At 36.0% G+C, this 18972-nt stretch overlaps 1 protein-coding gene across 2 annotated transcripts in view; it reads right to left on the bottom strand.

Annotated features, from left to right (window-relative positions):
* The window catches only part of LAMA2 (laminin subunit alpha 2), a 795715-nt gene that overhangs the window by 61762 nt on the left and 714981 nt on the right, over nt 1-18972 (bottom strand). The window contains exons 44-49 of one of the 2 annotated variants that reach the window (XM_072637652.1): nt 17982-17987; nt 15938-16092; nt 8332-8475; nt 7276-7409; nt 5828-5987; nt 3900-4024 (exon numbers count right to left, since the gene is read on the bottom strand). In XM_072637652.1, the coding sequence (XP_072493753.1) occupies nt 3900-4024; nt 5828-5987; nt 7276-7409; nt 8332-8475; nt 15938-16092; nt 17982-17987 (724 nt within the window). The remainder of the gene's footprint in view (nt 1-3899; nt 4025-5827; nt 5988-7275; nt 7410-8331; nt 8476-15937; nt 16093-17981; nt 17988-18972) is intronic. The other variant, XM_072637653.1, reaches the window with a different exon arrangement.

Here is an 18972-nt window from a genome sequence, read left to right as displayed (position 1 = left end):
ACCTGCCTTGTAGTTAATGCTCACTAACAAGCAGCCTGATTTTTAAAGTTTTCCTATTCATTTTGAACACATTTTCATGGAAAGTGACTACTATTTTCTATGACTAATGAGCTATATCTCTAAACCTTAACTTTACCTTGTTTCCTACTTGGGCCTTGATTTTAGATCTAGTTGCTGTAGCTTAATCTGATTACTTATGACTCTCCTATTTTTAGCTCTAATATAATGGGAATAGCTGCCTATGAATTGTAAATACATGGAAGACTTTCACATTTTTTTCAGAGCTGTGTTAAAGGCACGTTACAACACTTAGGCATTCCTCTTATTTTAATCTTAGTGTCCAATTAAACGAAGGTATAGGGAAGAGACTAAGCAGTATAATTTAGAAAGTTTTGCCTTCTATAGCTTTATTCTGACATGCTGAGAAGGAAGTGTGAAGTTTTACCTGCAATTCTAGGTAGAGTGGAGAGCAGATCATGGGAACACAGGTCATGGCAATACGTATGTGTACCTCAGACTGGACATAACAAGATTTCCTGATTACTTCCTAATTTCTCAAATCTCTGTATTGTCAATTTTAATATTCATCAACTCTTCTACCTCTTAGTTTCTGTTGATTATTATATTCTAATGTACTCATAGGAAGGAACCCTTTGACTATTCAATATATATATTTAAATTAAGTCATTTATAATAAATAATATTAGCAGTAATGCAACTAATTAGGTTTGCTTTCTATTTATAGTAGAGAAATAGTATAACCAATTGTATTTGATTTGGAACTGTTTCTATTTGATTAATTGAATTTTAATGTACAAAATGTCATTAATTTTTCAGTGATTCCTTCATAGATGATTAATCTAGAATTTTAATGGATCTTAAAACCAACCTCCTAATTTTAGAAATGAAGTAAGGAGAAGAAAGGCAAAGTGACTGAGCCAAAGTCACACTGGGATTAAACGACAGACCCCAAATTGGGCACTGTCCAATGTATCACCTTACCTTGTAGCCACCAAGATTCTCCCTGTCTTCATTCATTCCCATATACTCTTCCTTTTATGTGGTCATAGTTATTGTAAAGTATTTTTTTTTGGTTCTGCTTTTTTCCACTTTGCATTATTTCATAAAGTCTGTCTATATTTCTGCTATGCTTGTTGATCTACATTTTATTATTGTATTCAATTATATTAGTGCATTATAACCCATTCAACCATCCCCTCTCATTTGGGATATGTAGATTTCTTTTGGTTGTGGTTGTTGTTTGTAAGTACAAATAAGGATGCTATGAGAATCATTGAAAAGATAGTTTCTTTATACTGTTGTTATTATTACACTTTCAGGATATTATATATATATACATATATATGTACACATATACATATATATTACATCATAGGTATCTATAATAAATTTACTTTTTAAATGCATTTATAATTAATCCTTCTCATTGCTACCCCCATTCCTCCATTCGACAACAACAACAAAAAATCTGCAACAAAACTCTCATCACAAACACGAATTGTTCAGCACAACAATTTCCCATATTGGCAATGCCTAAACATGTCTCTTTCTGCATTTTAAGTTCATCACCTCTCTGGCAGGAGGCAAGTGGAATATTTCATATTCAGTCTTTGAGACTGGTAGTTGATCGTTGCATCAATCAAAGTTTAGAGTGAAATTGTGTTTGCCACTTTTACTGCATACTCCCAGACTGCTCTGTAAAAGTTTGATTCCATCAGCAAAGAATGAATGTTCTCCATAGGCCCATCCTAACTCTTAGTCTTGTTATACTTTATTTTTCTCTATTCACTCTACATTCTAGCAACATTGGCTTACTTGCAGTACTTGAAGGGACACTTGGTATCCCAGTTCTGTGCCTTGCACTGTACCCCTTAGGCCTGGAGTGCTCTCCCACTTCTCCTATGCCTCTCGGCTTTCTAGAGCCCTTCAAGAATCAGCCTAAAACCGACTATTTCAGGAGGCCTTTTCTGGTCCTTTCCCCTTCTCCGAGTTCTGAATTCCTGGTGTTATCACCTCAGAGTTTCTTCAGTTCACTCTGTATATATCTTTCTGGTTTATTTGTTGTTTTCCCTGTTTGAAAATGAGTTCCTTCAGGGCAGGGACTAGATTTTTGCCTTTCTTTGTAACCCAGCATTTAGCACAATGCTTGGCACATATTAAGTGATTAGTAAATGTTTGGAAATTTGATTTAATCTGAAACAGCACTGAATTTTGTTGTTTTTAATTATTTCTGTTAATTTGATGGGTTTAAGATAGAACCTGAAAGTCGCTTTGATTTGTATCTCTTGATTATTAGTGAGGTTAAACCTCATTTTTAATGATTTGTGTTGGTTAATGATGCTTTCTTGAAAGCTGTAGTTTCACAATTTGATAATTTCTTCATTGTGGATTTGCTGTTAGTTTTGTATATTTTTAACAGTTTATATTTGATATATAAAGGTTAATCTGTTGTGTATTTCTATGCACCTGTCATCCATTAATATTTTCCCTAAGCTATTATTTTTTCTTTCTTCACATTTTTTCATTGTATAGAAACCGGTTTTTAACATAACCAATTTATCTTGTCCTTAATACTTTCTTAACTTCTTCAAGAGAAAAAGAACCACATCTCTCCTCTAACCGAGATAAATTCATCGTTTCCCTTTGTTCCACCTTGTTTATAGTTTATTTTTCTCATGTTTGTCTCCTATCCAGCAGAAATTCATAGAGGTATCTGATATAAAAGGGGAACCTCCTATTATGTGCCAGACACTGTGCTAAGTGTTTTATAAATGTTATCTTGGTGGATGTGAACCTGAATCAGGCTTTTTCCATCTGGAACAGGCTGGGGAGAACCCTTGTTAGATTTTCAGTGTGAGCACTTACACCTCTGAAGATAGGAAATGCTACAAACCAAGGTTTGATTTATTGTTTCATTGATTGTCTAGACAAGAAGATGTTAATAATGCAGATTAAATTTAAAAGTGTGTCAAGAATCCATTCCTCCCTTACCCCTATAGTTGGTAAACCTTTTTCAGCATACTCCTGATCTAAATCTATTTCCCAAGTTAGTAAGTAATTTTCCCAGTTTTTTTCAGATGACCTATGATTTCAATGATATAAGGAAGTTCATCTATTAAATAGGAAATCTGTTCTCTATTTTTATTTTCTATTTTTTGGGGGCAGGGAGTCTGGGACCTTTGATTTCACTGGGGTAGAGAACTCCTGATGACAAAAGAAAAAGAAATTTACTTGATAACTTTATCATAAATATAAAAGAATAGCAAGGTGTACATAACAGATTTGCAATTTCATGTGCAAAAAAAAAAAGAAAAAAAAAGAAAAGAAACTCCTTCACCAAAGCAAATCTAGTACTGCTCAGCAATTTATAGTCTTAGACAGTATCCTGTGGAACTGACAGGTCAAATGACTTATGTCCATGGTTATGTATGTGGGAGAGGCACTGAGGTCAAGATCAGTGTGAGATTAAGAAGACATAGTCCTACCCTCGAGAAGTTTATATCTAGGTAAAAATTCTAGATTTTTTTTCATGTTTTATTTTAAAATACTGTTGTTCAACATGTGGACATTTTTACACTTTCTCCATGGCTCTAGATCCTGACTCTTTCTATCCTTTCTTTCCCAAATAATTTATCTCCTTTAGTTCCTCTTCTTTTCCAATCCTCTATACTCCTCCTCCTTATCTACTTGTGCATAATCTTTTAGACCTACGGATTACTAAACCAAAGTGCTCCACTCTTTAAGGTGCATAGAATGAACAGAACAGAAACTATGTGATCTCCTGATACCTTATCTATAATAATAGAAAACTATCATACTAAAACTGAGACCATTAGGACACCGAGGATTAGATGAAGAGAGGTCCAACTATTACTAACCTGACTGTGCATCCTTTACAGTCACCTTCTATATCTCGGAAATTCCACAACCCTATGGGTTTGCTGTCAAAGTATGTTTCACCCATACATCCAGTGAAGGTAATGACCCGTACAGCATCAGCTTTCTGCATATAGGAAACAAAACATTTGTTAGAATTTAGCTCCAACTGTGATCACAATGCTTAAAAATAAATAAACTTGGGCCATAATTTTTTGGTCAGTGGCCTATCTCCAAAATAGGATGACCAAACCACTGATATTTCGGAATCTCTAATCTCACTTATCTTTATAGACCCAGGGGTTAGAATGACTGTCAGTGGTAGGTACTTAAGAGACATTTGTTGAACTAAGTTGATCCTCTAGGTAAAGAGATAATGTTGATCAGTTGGGGTGAAAATTAAAGTAAGAACACCATGCAGCTAGGTGGTGCAGTGAACAGAGCACTGGGCTCTGCATCAGGAAGACTCATCTTCATGAGTTCAAATTCAGTCTCAGACACTTACTAGTTGCGTGATCCTGGACAAATCATAAGAAATGGCAAACTATTCCAGTATCTGTGCCAAGAAGACCCCAAATGGGATCACAAAAAACTTGAAATGACTCAACAGGAGCAGCACTTCATGTGGTCATTTTTCCCACCGGAAGTAGAGGTTCACCCCACATATACAGAAGCTGATTTTCCAACACAGCAGTCTCTACCTTTGCTTTTTGCTTCTCCTTTCTTTGCTTCTCCCTAGGGGTTTATTTCTACACTTGTGAGTAGCTGTAATAAACATTCCAAGAGGCTAGGGCTTAAAATGATTGGCCTTAATGAGTTTTTTAGATTATCTGTTAATTTCCCCTGTCCCTCTTTTCCTTCCATCCCCAGGGAAGCTGACTGTAAGGGAGAGCTACTTTGCTACTAGGTACATCCCTGGGGACAAAAACAGATTATGTGGGGGTGGAGAATGGATTACCAGTGTCCTAAAGTGTGCATTTCTAGTTAACAGGGTTGATTTCATCCTGTGGCTTATGGAATTAGTATTCTTATTGTGTAGTCCTACCTCATCTACAAAATAAAATAAATAAACCTGTTTTTGTAACCCCCTTCTCTCTAAAGGTCAGGATTGGGTCCTCATGGGAACTAGACAAGGCTTTCTTTGCAACTGTCAGATTAAAATGTGGGGCCACCATGGCTTTTCAATCTTCCTGATGAATCTTCTCCCTGGATATTTCCTATAAGCTCAGGATTAATCCATTCTATTCAACTGTGCTCTTCTGCCTCACCCACAGGTCTTTTCACAAACACCTCATTCCATTTTAACAACATGAACCCCTTTAAAATTCAGGCACTTGGTAATGCACAAGTACCTGCCGTGAAGCAATTATGAATATTAAGAGCATTACCTTATAAGAATGAGGAATAGATCAACTCAAAAATTTTCAGAGACAGATCATGATCTGAAAGCTTATGGTTCCTAGGATATTTCCCAAGGTAGTCATGAATCTTTTAATTAGTACTGAGTAGGAACTTCACATCACTTCAAATCCTACATGAGAGCTATCATAAAGGGATATTTAAAATGAGGTTGCCTTTTTAAAAAAAACACCTACATCTGAGAAGACATGTAAAGAGATAAAAGAAGAATGTCATGGAATTTGCATCCAATCAGAGGGAAAAACAATTGCCACAGCACAGATAGATACCTCCCCTCTTTGGGGGGGAGGGGAAGCAATCCATGAAGATTTAGTATTGAGCTTGAAAAAATATTTATTCTGATTAGAGTCACATATTCATAAAATAGAAAAAAACGCCAATAAAACAAGTGAAGCTGAAAACTGACATTCTTTAGATGGTATTTTAAAGAATACTCTTTCCCTTAAACTAGTTAATAGAAATTCACCAGTTTAAAAAGATCAAATATATAAGGATGAAGGAAACCCTTTACCTTTAATTTTCCAGTCAAGCCACCAACAAAGAGCATTGCATTTGCATCCACATCTAGAATTGTATAGCCTGGGGGAGAGATTGAATTGTATGTGCTTGGCAAGATGCTGGCTTTGGGACCATCCAGTGCTCTAACAGAAATAGTTCCATTCCTCCCAGTTCTTTAGGAGCAAAAGAAAAGAAAGCAGAGAAAATAATATACATGTTTTCCAGACACATTTGTGAAATAAATGTATGAAATGGAGAGATATTTGGCAAACTCATGTCCCAATGCCTAAAAGATAAGTACTTCAGGATTCTTAGCTTTCACGTATTTCTTACTCCCCCAAATCTGAATTTAAAGCCAAGCATCTGATCTTCTTTGGACGTTATGATTATACATAACAAGTAGGGAACACAGTCATCATAATGTTCTCCTCAACTCAGGGCCTGCTGGTGACTAATGACAAATGATAACAGCAGTAATTAGTTGATGGATTTGCCATTTGTCAAATGAAAGCTATTTTCTAGCTGCTTTACATTCTAGTTGAAAGTTTCCTTTTTGTTCATGCTAATGGATCCTGGCTTCTACCATTTCCTTGGGCATCTTTTTTTCATTTCCTATAGTGAGTGTACCCTGAATGATGCTCCATATACAGCAGTCACTTCCCAAATTTCTTGATTATACCTTTTAATTATACTGAAATAGGATTTCAGAAAATGAAAGTTTCATTCATTGGAACATGTAAATTCAATGGGTGACTTTACTTTTTTTCTTTCAACATGCACCTATACCTATATCTATACCTATACTTATGTACACATATGTACATACACATACATAGAAACATACACGCATATATGCACATGCACACACATGTGTGTGTATATGAATATGTACATGTGTGCAGTTATATTAACATATACCTATATACATGTGCATACACACGTATAAACATATGCATGCACATGCTTTTCAAGAATCCATGTTTTCTTCACTATTCCCCCACTACTAGATATCATAACCTACCTAAATCTTAATAGAAAGTCTTCATATATTGTTGTGGCCAAAACATTTATCTGATGAACAATAATCTAGAGATGAGCCTTTTTAGCTAGACTGGTCCTTCAATGAAAGAGGTCTGTGATCATACTTTTCTACCTTGGAAGGATCTTAAAGAGCTTTCCCTCTACCCACATATCATTAAGGAACCCAGGGGATCATATTCATGGTACCATACGGCACTAAAGTGTACTTTACAGGAAGTAACCTAAACATGCATATCCTATAATATAAAGGTATATTTCCTTAGTTTTACATAGATTTTTCAAATAAATGAATAAAATTTATGTGCCCCAATACACCTAGCAACACTTATTATGAAACTGATTTTTATCTAGGTGTTAATTTAATGATAGTTTCAAAATGTTGTCAAAGTCAATAGTGATGGTCTTATTGTAGTTGATTACCTTGATGCTTCAATTCGGTACCAATAGGAGTCATCAATGGTCAAATCTGGGTATTCAACTCGTCCCACTCCAGAGCCAACATCCCAGAGGAAGCTCACTTTCCCCTTCCTCATTTCTATGGCTAGAAAATCAGTCTAAGGTGGACAAGTATAAGAGAAAAAGTAATTTGTCATGAAGTACTTCTATACAGTAGTATGATGGTTTATCTCTGACTACGTCATCTCCCTGGGCTTCAGTTTCTTTTTAATCCATATGGAAACAGTAACACTTTTACTACCTGCCTCATGCTTCTTGTGGCAACATTTACAACCCGCAACCCCCTAGAGAATTTATGGCTGTCATTCCTCTTTTGCTAAGGCATCATGGTGTAGTGGATAGAGTTGACTTGGAGCCAGGAAGACTAGGTTCAAGTCCTATCTCTGACACGTGGAAACTGTGTGACCCTGGATAAGTTATCTAACCTTTCAGCGTCCCCTAGCCAATTCTCTAAGGTTATACATTGTAGGGAATAGGTGCTGACTTGCATTGGGAGAAGGAATTCTCCTACCGAGACATGCCCTATGCCAAAGAACTCATAGTTTCTGTCTCTATTATAATTGCTACTATTTTCATTTGTGTATTATTTTATTTTGTGGATGAAAAAGTATAATCCTTATTTTTATTAAGTGAAAAATTTATGTTCAATACGAATCTGCCCTCATTTTCAAACATTTGGAACCAACATTGTTCTGTAAAATTGTATAAAGGAAATTCTACCAAGTTGATGCATTAAAGTCAAAGGACCAAAATACTCTCCACAATAATTTTCTGCTTCATGTTTTCCCTCCTCTAACTTGGTTTGACATTGCAAATCTCTGGTAGGTATGTTTCTTCTGTTTGCACATGAAGTGGGGAGGGTGAGTGGGAAGTAATTAGACAATGTTTATTGCCGTGTTATTGACTTCTAAATATCTAATCAACACTTCCCTTATCAAAATAAGCCACTGGTTACACATTTACAGGCTGTCTGGATTTAACTGAATCAATGGAAAGGAAGAAGGTGCAAATCAGACTTACAAACTTGGCACTACCAAGATAAAAAAGGAGATTATCAGCCACAGCGGTCTTCACGTTGACAATGACGCTATTGTAGCTTCCTTTCTTGATTTCTGGCCTGTAGGTTCGAATGCAGTCACCTCCAGAAGACACAGAGACTTTGATCTTTAAGAAAAACAAGATACAAGAACTGAGACTAAACCTCTTGGAAAGTTTGAAGTAGGTTCTAAACAACCATCAGAGTCATTTTTCTCCTTTGAAGGTTTTTTCTGTCATCAAGTAATATTAAGTACCCACATGCACATTATGTTTATTAATGAGAACACTGAAGTGTTTTTCCCACACAGATTTGGACAAAGAGCTTTTCATAATCCAAACTCTTTTAAGCTGGACGCTACAGTCTTTCTGAAATAACACATTCTTACATTCACCTGCCTTTCCTCTACCCTTGTTCAATTACCACCAACTAGGATGGAAAGTAATTGATAGTTTCTAATTTACCAATTTCTAAAGTGCAGTAGTTTTGTGCTCCTTTCAATATATCCTTGGCTCTGGCAAAATTTTGTGTCAAATCACTTTCAAAAGGTACTTTTGAAACAAAAATAAATATTTCTTCTTAAAACTATTTAAATGACATTTTAAGATTTAAAATTCATGGGATTTCGAATTATTTGAAATCAAGTAACAAATCACTTTTTGTGAATTTAAAAAGGAAAATTGACCCCTTCTCTCCCCTGTGTTATTAAAATTGAAAATAGTTGAATAGATTTTGTTCTAGATGTTCCAACAATAAGTATATTAGTCTTTGTGTTAGGAACATAGAAATGTTCAGAGCAAAATGGCCTCTTTTCGCTAAGTTGCCAAAAAATGAAAGTGAAACTGAATTAGCATCTATGTAAATGCCTTTAAGGAATCATTTCCAGTGGCAATCACTAATGTAATTAGCAACTTCTAATGCTAAAGGAAAAAAGATTTCTTTTGATCAATAGCTTTCAGATAACTGTTGAGTACCAAGAAAGAAGGCCCCATGGGAAGAGTGGAAAAGGTTCCTATTAGTTTTCAATCACATTCAAATAGCATTCTAACTTTAACCACAAGGAAAACTATGGATTAGTTAGTTCAGTCCTTAAATAGAGAAAATCATGATCAAATTATGGATAATTTGGGAGTAAGAGGTAAGTCATCATTTAGATTTTGAGAAATATTCCTTCATCCAAATATCCTAAATCAGGGGAGATCACACAGGTTACACAAAACAAAAAGTTTTACTGCTACTCTGTCAGTCCAATATACAAGCCCAAATCTGGGATTTGTAAGCTATAAGTTCCGGAAAGTTTCTATATTATTTTTATTACTATATATGATTTTATTATATATCATATATTATTATATCTCTACATATTATTATATGTAATAATAGAGTAAAGCCAAGTTTTCTCAAGAACAATGGAATGATGATAATGTAAATACAGATGTATCCTGCCCATTGGTATAGGACTCTTTCCTATTTGTGGTCATTGAAGAATTCTCCTCTTTCCTGTTCTTAACCAACTTTACCCTGCCCTGTAGCCAGGCAGGGGACATGAATCTCTACCAATGAGGAGGAAGTCCCATACCAATAGGCTTTGGAATTGGGTTTACACAGATGATTCCAATGAGGAAGAAAAGGGAACACTGTTTAAAAGTATTGATACAGTGGCAAAGGATCTCATTGATAACTGAATTTGAAACATACACACGCCATATGGGACATGGAAGCAAGGGAGGTAACTGAATGATATAGTCCTTTAAGAAAAGCGTCAGGAATGTTAAGTTTAAGAATTAGCTGGGATATCCATAAATGCAAGGAAAGTAACAAAGTTTTTTTTTCTTTTTTGATTGTGATTTGGGACAAGAGAAATACTAAGGAAGAGAGAGGACTATTGCTTGAGGTCACTGGAGAATGGTAATGGATGACAGAGAAGTCTCATACTATTCAGTTCCTATTATATCTTTGTTTTCAGTACAAAGAAGAATAATTTTAGAGTGGAAAGGAGAGAACAAAAATGATTAATGAAGAGTTCCATTCTTTTCCATTTAATAATCCATCAGTCAGCAACCTTGTAACATAGCTGCCAAATTAATATTCCTAAAGCACAGATCACACTTCAGCCCTGCTCAAGAAATCCCAGTGGCTCCCCAAGGCCTCTAGGCTTAACCTAATGTGGAGGCATTAAATCCCTTCACAATCTGGCTCCAGTTTACCTTTTGAACTAATTGCACCCATAGCCTTTCACTCCAACCTTCACACTAATGTCATTGCTGCTCTCCTTATATGAGGTCCTATCTCTTACTTCCGTGTCTTTTCACAAGTTGTCCACCATGTCTGGAGTGCTCTCCCTCCTTCATCTCTGCTGCATAGAATCCCCCAATTGCCTTCAAATTACTGCCTCTTTGAGGATGCCTTTCCTGATTTTCCCAGTTATTCTCTCCCTTAAGATTATTTTTCAATTACTTTGCATATTTTAAAAAATGAACTTATCTGGTATATGTTACCCCAGTAGAAGGTAAGCTCTTTGAATTCAGGCACCTGTTCACATTTGTCTTTTTTTTTTTTTTCCTGTGCTTGGTACAGTGTCTGCCACCTAATCAGCCCACCCTTGCTGAATTGAATTGAACTGAATTACAGTGAATTATGCTAGGATAGAATTAGGAATACAAACCTGAAACAAGACAGAACTTTTCTCTCAGTGACCTTGTAGCACGAGGATGAAACAGATACAAGTATCACTATAGTATGATACTGTAGTAGATTAATAGAATATTTTAATAGAATAACTGCATTGAGTACATGAAATCCCAAAATAGAGAGATCACTTAAAGCCAGCATCTCTAGGGGATCAGAGAAGGTTTCATAGAAGAGACAGTACCTGGGGCAGATCTTTCAGGAACAGAAACATTTCTACAAACGACAATGTAGATGAAGAAAATTCCAGAAATGAGGAGGTAGCATGCACAAAAGCAAGAAGATAGGAACAAGGAAGGCAAGACTGAGGAAGAGCAAAGAATCTTATTTGGCAGAAACATACAAAGTGAGAAGAGGAGTAATTGTATGTGACAGAAAAGTAAGTTGGATACAGATCATAAAAGGATTTGCATGCCAGATTAAGGAACTTATATTTTATTCAATAGGCAGTGGGAAGTTACTGTAGATTTCTAAAGCAGAGAAGTGACATGTTTTTTGAGCAGGAATAACCAAGTCTCCTTCTGTACCAAGGTTTCCTCTTTCAGTTTCTTTTCTTTCCTTCTTTTTCTCTCCTTTGGTGGGTGCAAGATGCTTGATTTTGTTTTTCTGCTGTAGTCATAATCAGTACACATTCATTAACGTGTCAGGTAGTATAGGAAGTGCTGAAGATACAAGTACTTAAAGATAAAGACAGTCCTTGCCCTCGAGGAGGTTACAATCCAATAGGGAAAGAAGCTGAAAAGGGTGGGGAGCATGGTAGAGAAGTCAAAGAAGTCTCAGAGCAGTGCAGCCAAGTGAGCCGAATTCCCCGCTTAAGTGAAGGTTTTGAAGTTCATGGCTCCACTTTTGAAATAGAGGGGCAGCAGATCTCCATCTCTGAACCAGAGGTGAAGTACCAAGGCTGATGAGATCTTACAAGATGATGAGGTTTTTCTTATAATCAGGCCTGGGACTAATACACACACACACACACAAACACACACACACACACACACACACAATTGTGCCCAGTCTACATTAAGTGTTCATTATGTGCTAGGTCCTATGCTAAATGCTGGAAATATAAATATAAGAAGAAAGACATTTCCTGTCCTCAAGGAACTTAGAGTCTAATGAGTGTAGACAACACTGAGGTGTGTTTGTGGGTACCCAGATAAGTGAAAGGTAGAGAAAGTCCAGATAGTTAGGAGTACAATCTAGAGAGGAACAAAGACATAGTTAACCTGAATATTTTCCTTAAAATAAAGGTACTTGGAGGAACCATCCAATCAGAGGGAGAGGTCACAGGGCTGGAAGGTACTTTCAGTGTGAGAAGTCCAGGAGTGGAAGTGGTGTGAATGACAGACTGGAAAGGGGAGAAATGGAGGCAGGATGACTGGTCAGGAGGTCACTGCAGTAGTTCAGGTAAGAGACAGGGGCTTGGAAGTAGAGTAGTAGCATTGGAGATATTGTGAGAAATATTGAGAAGTTGGAATAAATAGGATCTGACAACTGAATAAATGTGATTATAATTATCTGATCCCTTAAATATTATTAGTATAAATTATTACTAGTATAATTTTTAGGTTAAATTACAGTTTCTGATTACTTAAATGTGGAAAGAGTGCCTAAGCTCTATATTCAAGGCTTGATTCGTTTCTAATCAGAATCTTGTTCCATAATGAACACACATAGCTATGGTTGTTGTGTGTGGTTTGTCCTTCATTCTCTAAGAGGACTGTGACATCAGAAGATGATGAGATGACTTGTAATTGAATTGGATCTGAGGGAGGGAGGGCTACAAAGTCACCAGCCTCACTGTCTCCTCTAGAGCCATCTGGGTCCAATGGCCAGGTAGGTGTAGATCAGGACAACTGGAGATGACCCGGGAACATACATAGCAAATAGAGAAACCTATTTATCCAGGTTGAAAGCAAAACAAAAATCAGAGAAAATATGTATTGGAGGATATATACCAGATAATACAGAAAAAAAAAATGAGATCAAGGGAGAGAATCTTAGTTCTCTCCCAAGGGGCAACTCCTCAAAGTCTCTAGTGTAGTAAGCTGGGTATAGGGAGATGGTAAAGACTGCCAGCTCCTCATATATCTCTTATCTCTTTCCAGCCTTTTTCTTCCTTCATAGACCCAAAGAGAGGTTAGACTCATTCATCTTCTCTCTTAAAGTAGAAAACCCAAAGGACCTGAATCACTCTTCAGTCTTATCAACTCCAAACCGCATGTAAGTGTGGGCATTGAGTGATCCATCTCAACCAAGGAGGAAGAGAGTCCTATGCAACTGATTCTTTGAGCCAAAGGTTACACTGGATGTAAACAAGGAACAATATCCTTGTAGATAAGATGGAGGCTAGATTGTTGTAAATTTAGCTAGGTTTGAAAGTGATTGACTGAGCAAACTAAAAAAGGGTGATTGATGTTGTCAACCTGTAATGTTACAGGACTTTGTCCTTGGCCCAGTTTTGTGTAACATTTTTATCACTTACTTTAATGAAGATGTATATGGCATACTTATTAGATCTTTAGATGACATGAGTCTGGAAGGAATAGTAATAGCCAAAGACTCTGAAGGAGTGTGGCATAGAGGAAAGAGCACAGGAGTTGGAGTTAGATGATAAAATTCCATTCTAGTTTTAATTAGTTGTGTGACCATGGACACCCTATTTCTATCACCTCTATTTTCTCTTTATGGTATAGGAGAGGTTGATCTCTTTTTGTTATATTGGAGTGGTTTGCCATATCCTTCTCCAGATCAGGAAACTGAGGCAAACAGAGTTAAGCCCTGACTTGCCCAGAGTCACACAACTAGAAAGTGTTGGAGGCCATGTTTGAACTCAGGTCTTCCTGACTCCAGAGCTCTATCTACTGCACCATCTAGCTGCTCCATAATATATCTAGGACAGGTCTATTATGTATGACATTTATGAATTTTACTTTTTGAGGGGCTGTCTAGAACAAATTCTCTATAAATGAAGCTCTCTTTCTTCTGCCTCCCTTTTCCCTCTCTCTTTTTGTTTCTCTTTCTCCTTCCGCTCTTTTCCCTCTTCCTTTCCTTCTCTATTTCCTTCTCTCTCCTCTTTTCTTCCTTTTATGATTGTCTATCTGCCCCTCCCCCCCACTCTGAAAGTTCTCTGAAACTTGTAGGTAATTTTACTGTAATTCTTTGGTAAGTCTTTTAAAACAAACACTTCAATCATTAGGAATCTATAAGGCATTTCTCATAACTGTGCTATTTACCAGTTAATCACCATGAACTCAATTAGACACTACTGAGGATGCCACAAGTGCATCTATTGGATTTCTACTGTAATTTGCAATGTAGTAAGTAGATAATTTATTTTAAAAGATTATCAGACACTAAATAAGAAAATCAACAAACCAAAAGAACACCACTTTAAGATTTATCTTAAGCTCTTTTGTCATTTCTAGCATATGTTGGGACCAAACAAATATATTAGAGCCAGGTCATTTAATACAGATTAATCAAATATCAAAGCATCATCTTCAGTTAGGACAAATTATATTTGGAGATGCATGTATACTTTCTAATCTTTTGAAAGAAAAATGATAATTGCCATGTCTCTTTTTCCTGAAATTTGAAATACTATATATATACATACATATGAATGTATATATAGACATTATATGTGTGTATGTAAGTAACTTATATATGTATAAACAGAATAAATACACAACACATACAAAGTAAGTTGTGATGGGAGAAACTGGGTTTGTCAGGAAAATAAAATATAGAAGATTCTTGTTTGAAATGAGTATTGAAGGAACCAGGTATCCTAAGAGGCAAAGGTGAGGAGGGAGTGCACTTTAGGGCAGTTCATGCTAAGGTACGGAAACAGGGAAGGAAGAAGGAAAGGCAAACCACTCTAGGATCTTTGCCAAGAAAACCCTGTGGATGGTGTGGTTTGTGGGGTCACAAAGAGTTGGACATGACTGAACAACTCAACAGAAAACAACAACAAACCAACAATGGAAACAAAAGATGGGATGTCGAGCAGAGACTGAATGGCCATTTGTTGGGTATGCTATGCCAGAGAGTTCTTTCATATTTAGGTTGGACTAGATGGCTTTAGAGGTTCCCTCCAACTCTCAAATCATATGATTTCATATTGTTTCATATGATAGAATCTAAGTTCCTTGAGGGTAGAGACTGTTTTGTTTTCATCATTGTATGCCCAGAGCTTAGCATAGTGTCTCAAATGTAGAACTGGTTTAATAAATATTTATTTATTGATTGACTGCCTAATCTCAGTTTTCTGCTACTTCCTTATCTGATTTCATTCATACACTCATGCATTCATTCAACAAATATTTATTGAATGCCAACTGTGCAAAGGACTCACCAAATGTCTTGTTCATTTTGCCATGACATCCATCTATTCATTGTAGTTAGAACATTTAAATATTGATCTCTCTTAACTGAACCTGATCAAAATAAGCTTCTGCAGAAGCTTCGACCTGACTTTTGCTCTCTATGTTCTGAACTACACTCCAGGGAAGTGTGTAAAATGCTGTGTCACTCTGATGGCTAAGTTAATAATTAATGATGATTCTTTAAATTCAGTTGGTTTTCTAAATAGCTAGAGATGCTATATTCCTGCCAACTTGCAAAGATAATTAGTGAGAGCCCATTTCCCCCTTGTTATACTTTCATACATCTTGTAAATATTATAAAATAGAATTTCAGGGTGTCCAAATAATAATTACTGTTTTCATCCTATGCCTGGTGACTTCTCATTAGAATGACAGGCTCAAGAGTAGCAAGGTAGAAGAAAAGGACCAGAGAGCAAATGTGTAATCTGACAAAGTCATTCCATTGGAAATAACACTGACCAATTACTAACAATAACTGAACAATACTGATAAAAAAGAAAAAAAAGTAACTTACAGAATTGGCTTGTTTCCGGGCTTGGCTGATCAGTTCCTTTATCTCAGAGATATTTTTTTTCAAGTTATCCTGAAGCTCTTTGATTGGCTTGAGTTTATCTATTAACCGATCAGCTTCTTGATCAAGATTTTTAACAGTGGCATCTGCATCTGCAACTTTACAGAACCAAAGACAAACCATGACAAATTATGCTGGTAATTAAGCTTGCTTACATGAGTAGAAATTTCTCCTTAGCCATGCAGTAAAGAAAAGTCATGGTTACTAAATAGAAGAAGCATTGGAATGATAATGAGGATATTAGTCAGGACTAAAGTAGGTCAAAGAAACTGAGGTGAGAATGAGAGCCCCACTTGGGGCAGGTGATTATATTTTCAACCCACATCAGAGGCAAATAGCATGATGATTCTTTCCAGCATTGTAGTTGTTTTAAATCCTAATTCCAGTCATTGGACTGTACTTCAGAGGACATAGATTTAGGTATGAAACTAAACTGATGGAATATTCTTTGAAAAGGTCACCTTACTCTAACATTCTTTTTCAATTCATGACTGCATAAGTCAGTCTAAGTATAAAACATGGGTAATTACCCTCTTTAATTTTTATTCTTGTTGCATATGTCAAAGAAAAGTAACTGTCACAATGTCTCTTGGGAAAGGATTCCACTGATGAAAAATCCTTAAAAAGTATTTTCTCATGTCACTTAAATATCTCATGCTGCAATTCAAACCCATTTCCTTCTGGTGCCTTGGGTAGAAACAATGAATGACTGGTTAGTGTCTAGACATACTATTCCACAGACTCCTAGAATGTAATTTTTTTCCCTTGGAGGGAGTCAGACATTTTTAGAGGTATAATTATCTTTTCTTATTCTAAGATGCTGGCAGTTTCACCTGATTTAAGGTAATTTATTCACTCAACAAGGCTGTGTTTTATCTACTCTATCACTGACATCCCTGATGAAAGTGAGACAGTTCAAGCCGCACAAGTGAATTCCAGCTTACACTATGAAAGATGTCCCATGTGGCTGACATTGACCCATTGATGACTCATCTTCAGAAGTGGATGAAAGTAAATCTTTGATTATCTTTTTAACCTGTTATTTGGAAATAGGTCGTTTGCTCTTCTGTAAAATTAGTCTTGTGTTCATGAATGTCGGAGTTTGAATACTGTTTAAAATATTTTTAAAAATGACCACAGTAGATGGGCAACTTATTTAATCCATAGTTGAAAGGAAAAAAAAAAGTTTTTTCTTTGTGATTTTTTTTCTTCTTTGAACTGCCATGTCTCAAATAAAAACCTCATTTCCTTCCTTCTAGATCTTCAATATAACTACAGTTTTCACTTTCCTGGTAACCTTTCAACAACTTATTTTCCTTTCCTTCAACTTCCTAATACCACACTGAAGCTTCACAAATTAATTTGGTGCCAGGGAAGAAAAAGCTGACAGAATGCCAGCAGTACATTTAGAGGTCATAAGGGAGAGAGTCACAATAATGGCCATTTGAGACTTGGTGAAGTTACTCTTCAATAAGCCAATCAGATTTTTCTATGTTGATCCAAAGGGATTGTAAAAAAAAAAGGTTCATGGGGTTACTTAGACCATGCTTTGGGGTATACAACAACAATAAAACCTCTGGTTAGTGTTAACTTCGTTGCAAGAAAGTAATCTGAAATACTAGCTCAATTTGTAAGTGTTCTCTATTCCCCAGTACTAAGATATTTAGGTGATATGAAACATGGCACTCATACATGCAATTCAAGGTTTGTTTTTTTACTTTACTGCATGTACACAGCTCATGTCATTATCCTACTAGTGTTAAGAATGAAACTAAATGAAATAAATCCATACATTGCTACTGGCTTTTCTGTAAGAGGAAATTCTGCTCATCATGGTGGGTAGCAATATGCTGAAAAAATAGGATTTATTTTTCCTAGAGCAACACCAAAATAGCAGATGTGAAGCAGAAGCTTTAGAGGGATGGTGGTGCAGGAGCAGAGAAATATTTACAAGTAATTGCTTACTTGTAAGTTCAATGATACTTACTGATTTCTGTAGAGATCGATGTGGAAGGGCAAAAAGGGAAAAAATAAACAGATTATGAGAAAAAATTTAGAAACTAGAAAATTAATTACATATCCAAGAAAATTTCTGAGCTTCTCATAAGAGACTATAAATTACAAATGGTCCCCATTTTAAGACAAACCACTATATGCATTTAAAAAACTTTTTAAAATCATATTATTTTTGAAGCTACTCTTCAAGTTACAAAAGTGCTTATTGCCACGTTTCACTGAATAGAAAGCTTTCCTTTTGCATCTTATATTTAGAGAACAAGAATGACTGCACTCAAAGAAGTTGATCCCTCCCAAATTCCCCAAAACCTTACTTAGACACAGAATAATGTTGAGCTGTCATCATTTAGAAATTCATTCAAAGTTCACACAGATCATTTTAAATCACGACAATGGGAAGATAATATTGGCTTTACAAAAATTTGGAGTGCTATTCAACTTTTTAGGAAATACTGTGTAAAGTGATTCAGTGTGCCAAAATCTTATTGTTTTTTCAGCCTGCAAAAGGAAGCTATGTTTGTGGAGGTTGTGTACTTCTATCTTTATTGTTATTAAGATGTTTTTGATAATTTGCATGACTATTACTGAGTGAGAAATTTCTGTGAAAGTTCATGACTTTGCAAGTACTTATTAAATAACATCCATTCTTGAGGTGTATTCATAAGGGATTCTCTGGGTTTTTTTGAGTGAAATTCAATGAGCCCAATGCCCTACTGGTTTTGTACTAAAAGATATTGAGAGCTGCTGGCTTCAAGGGGAAGGAAGTGAGCCTCCCCAAATTCCTTCCTGGATTGGTGTTTGTAAGATTTGAGAGCTAATATGGACGCAGTCAAAATTAGCATATGCGTCTCTAGGATTAGCAAAAGCCCTTGGAACATCATCTTTAAAAGCTAGCCCCCAAGGAAAACTGGGTTTGTTTTTACTCCTGAGCCTTTTCTGAAGTTCAGATTTAATAGCTCCAG

This window comes from Notamacropus eugenii, chromosome 2 (genome assembly GCF_028372415.1).
Source record: "Notamacropus eugenii isolate mMacEug1 chromosome 2, mMacEug1.pri_v2, whole genome shotgun sequence".
NCBI classification, from domain to species: Eukaryota; Metazoa; Chordata; class Mammalia; order Diprotodontia; family Macropodidae; genus Notamacropus; species Notamacropus eugenii.
This window is presented reverse-complemented; position numbering and strand designations above follow the sequence as displayed.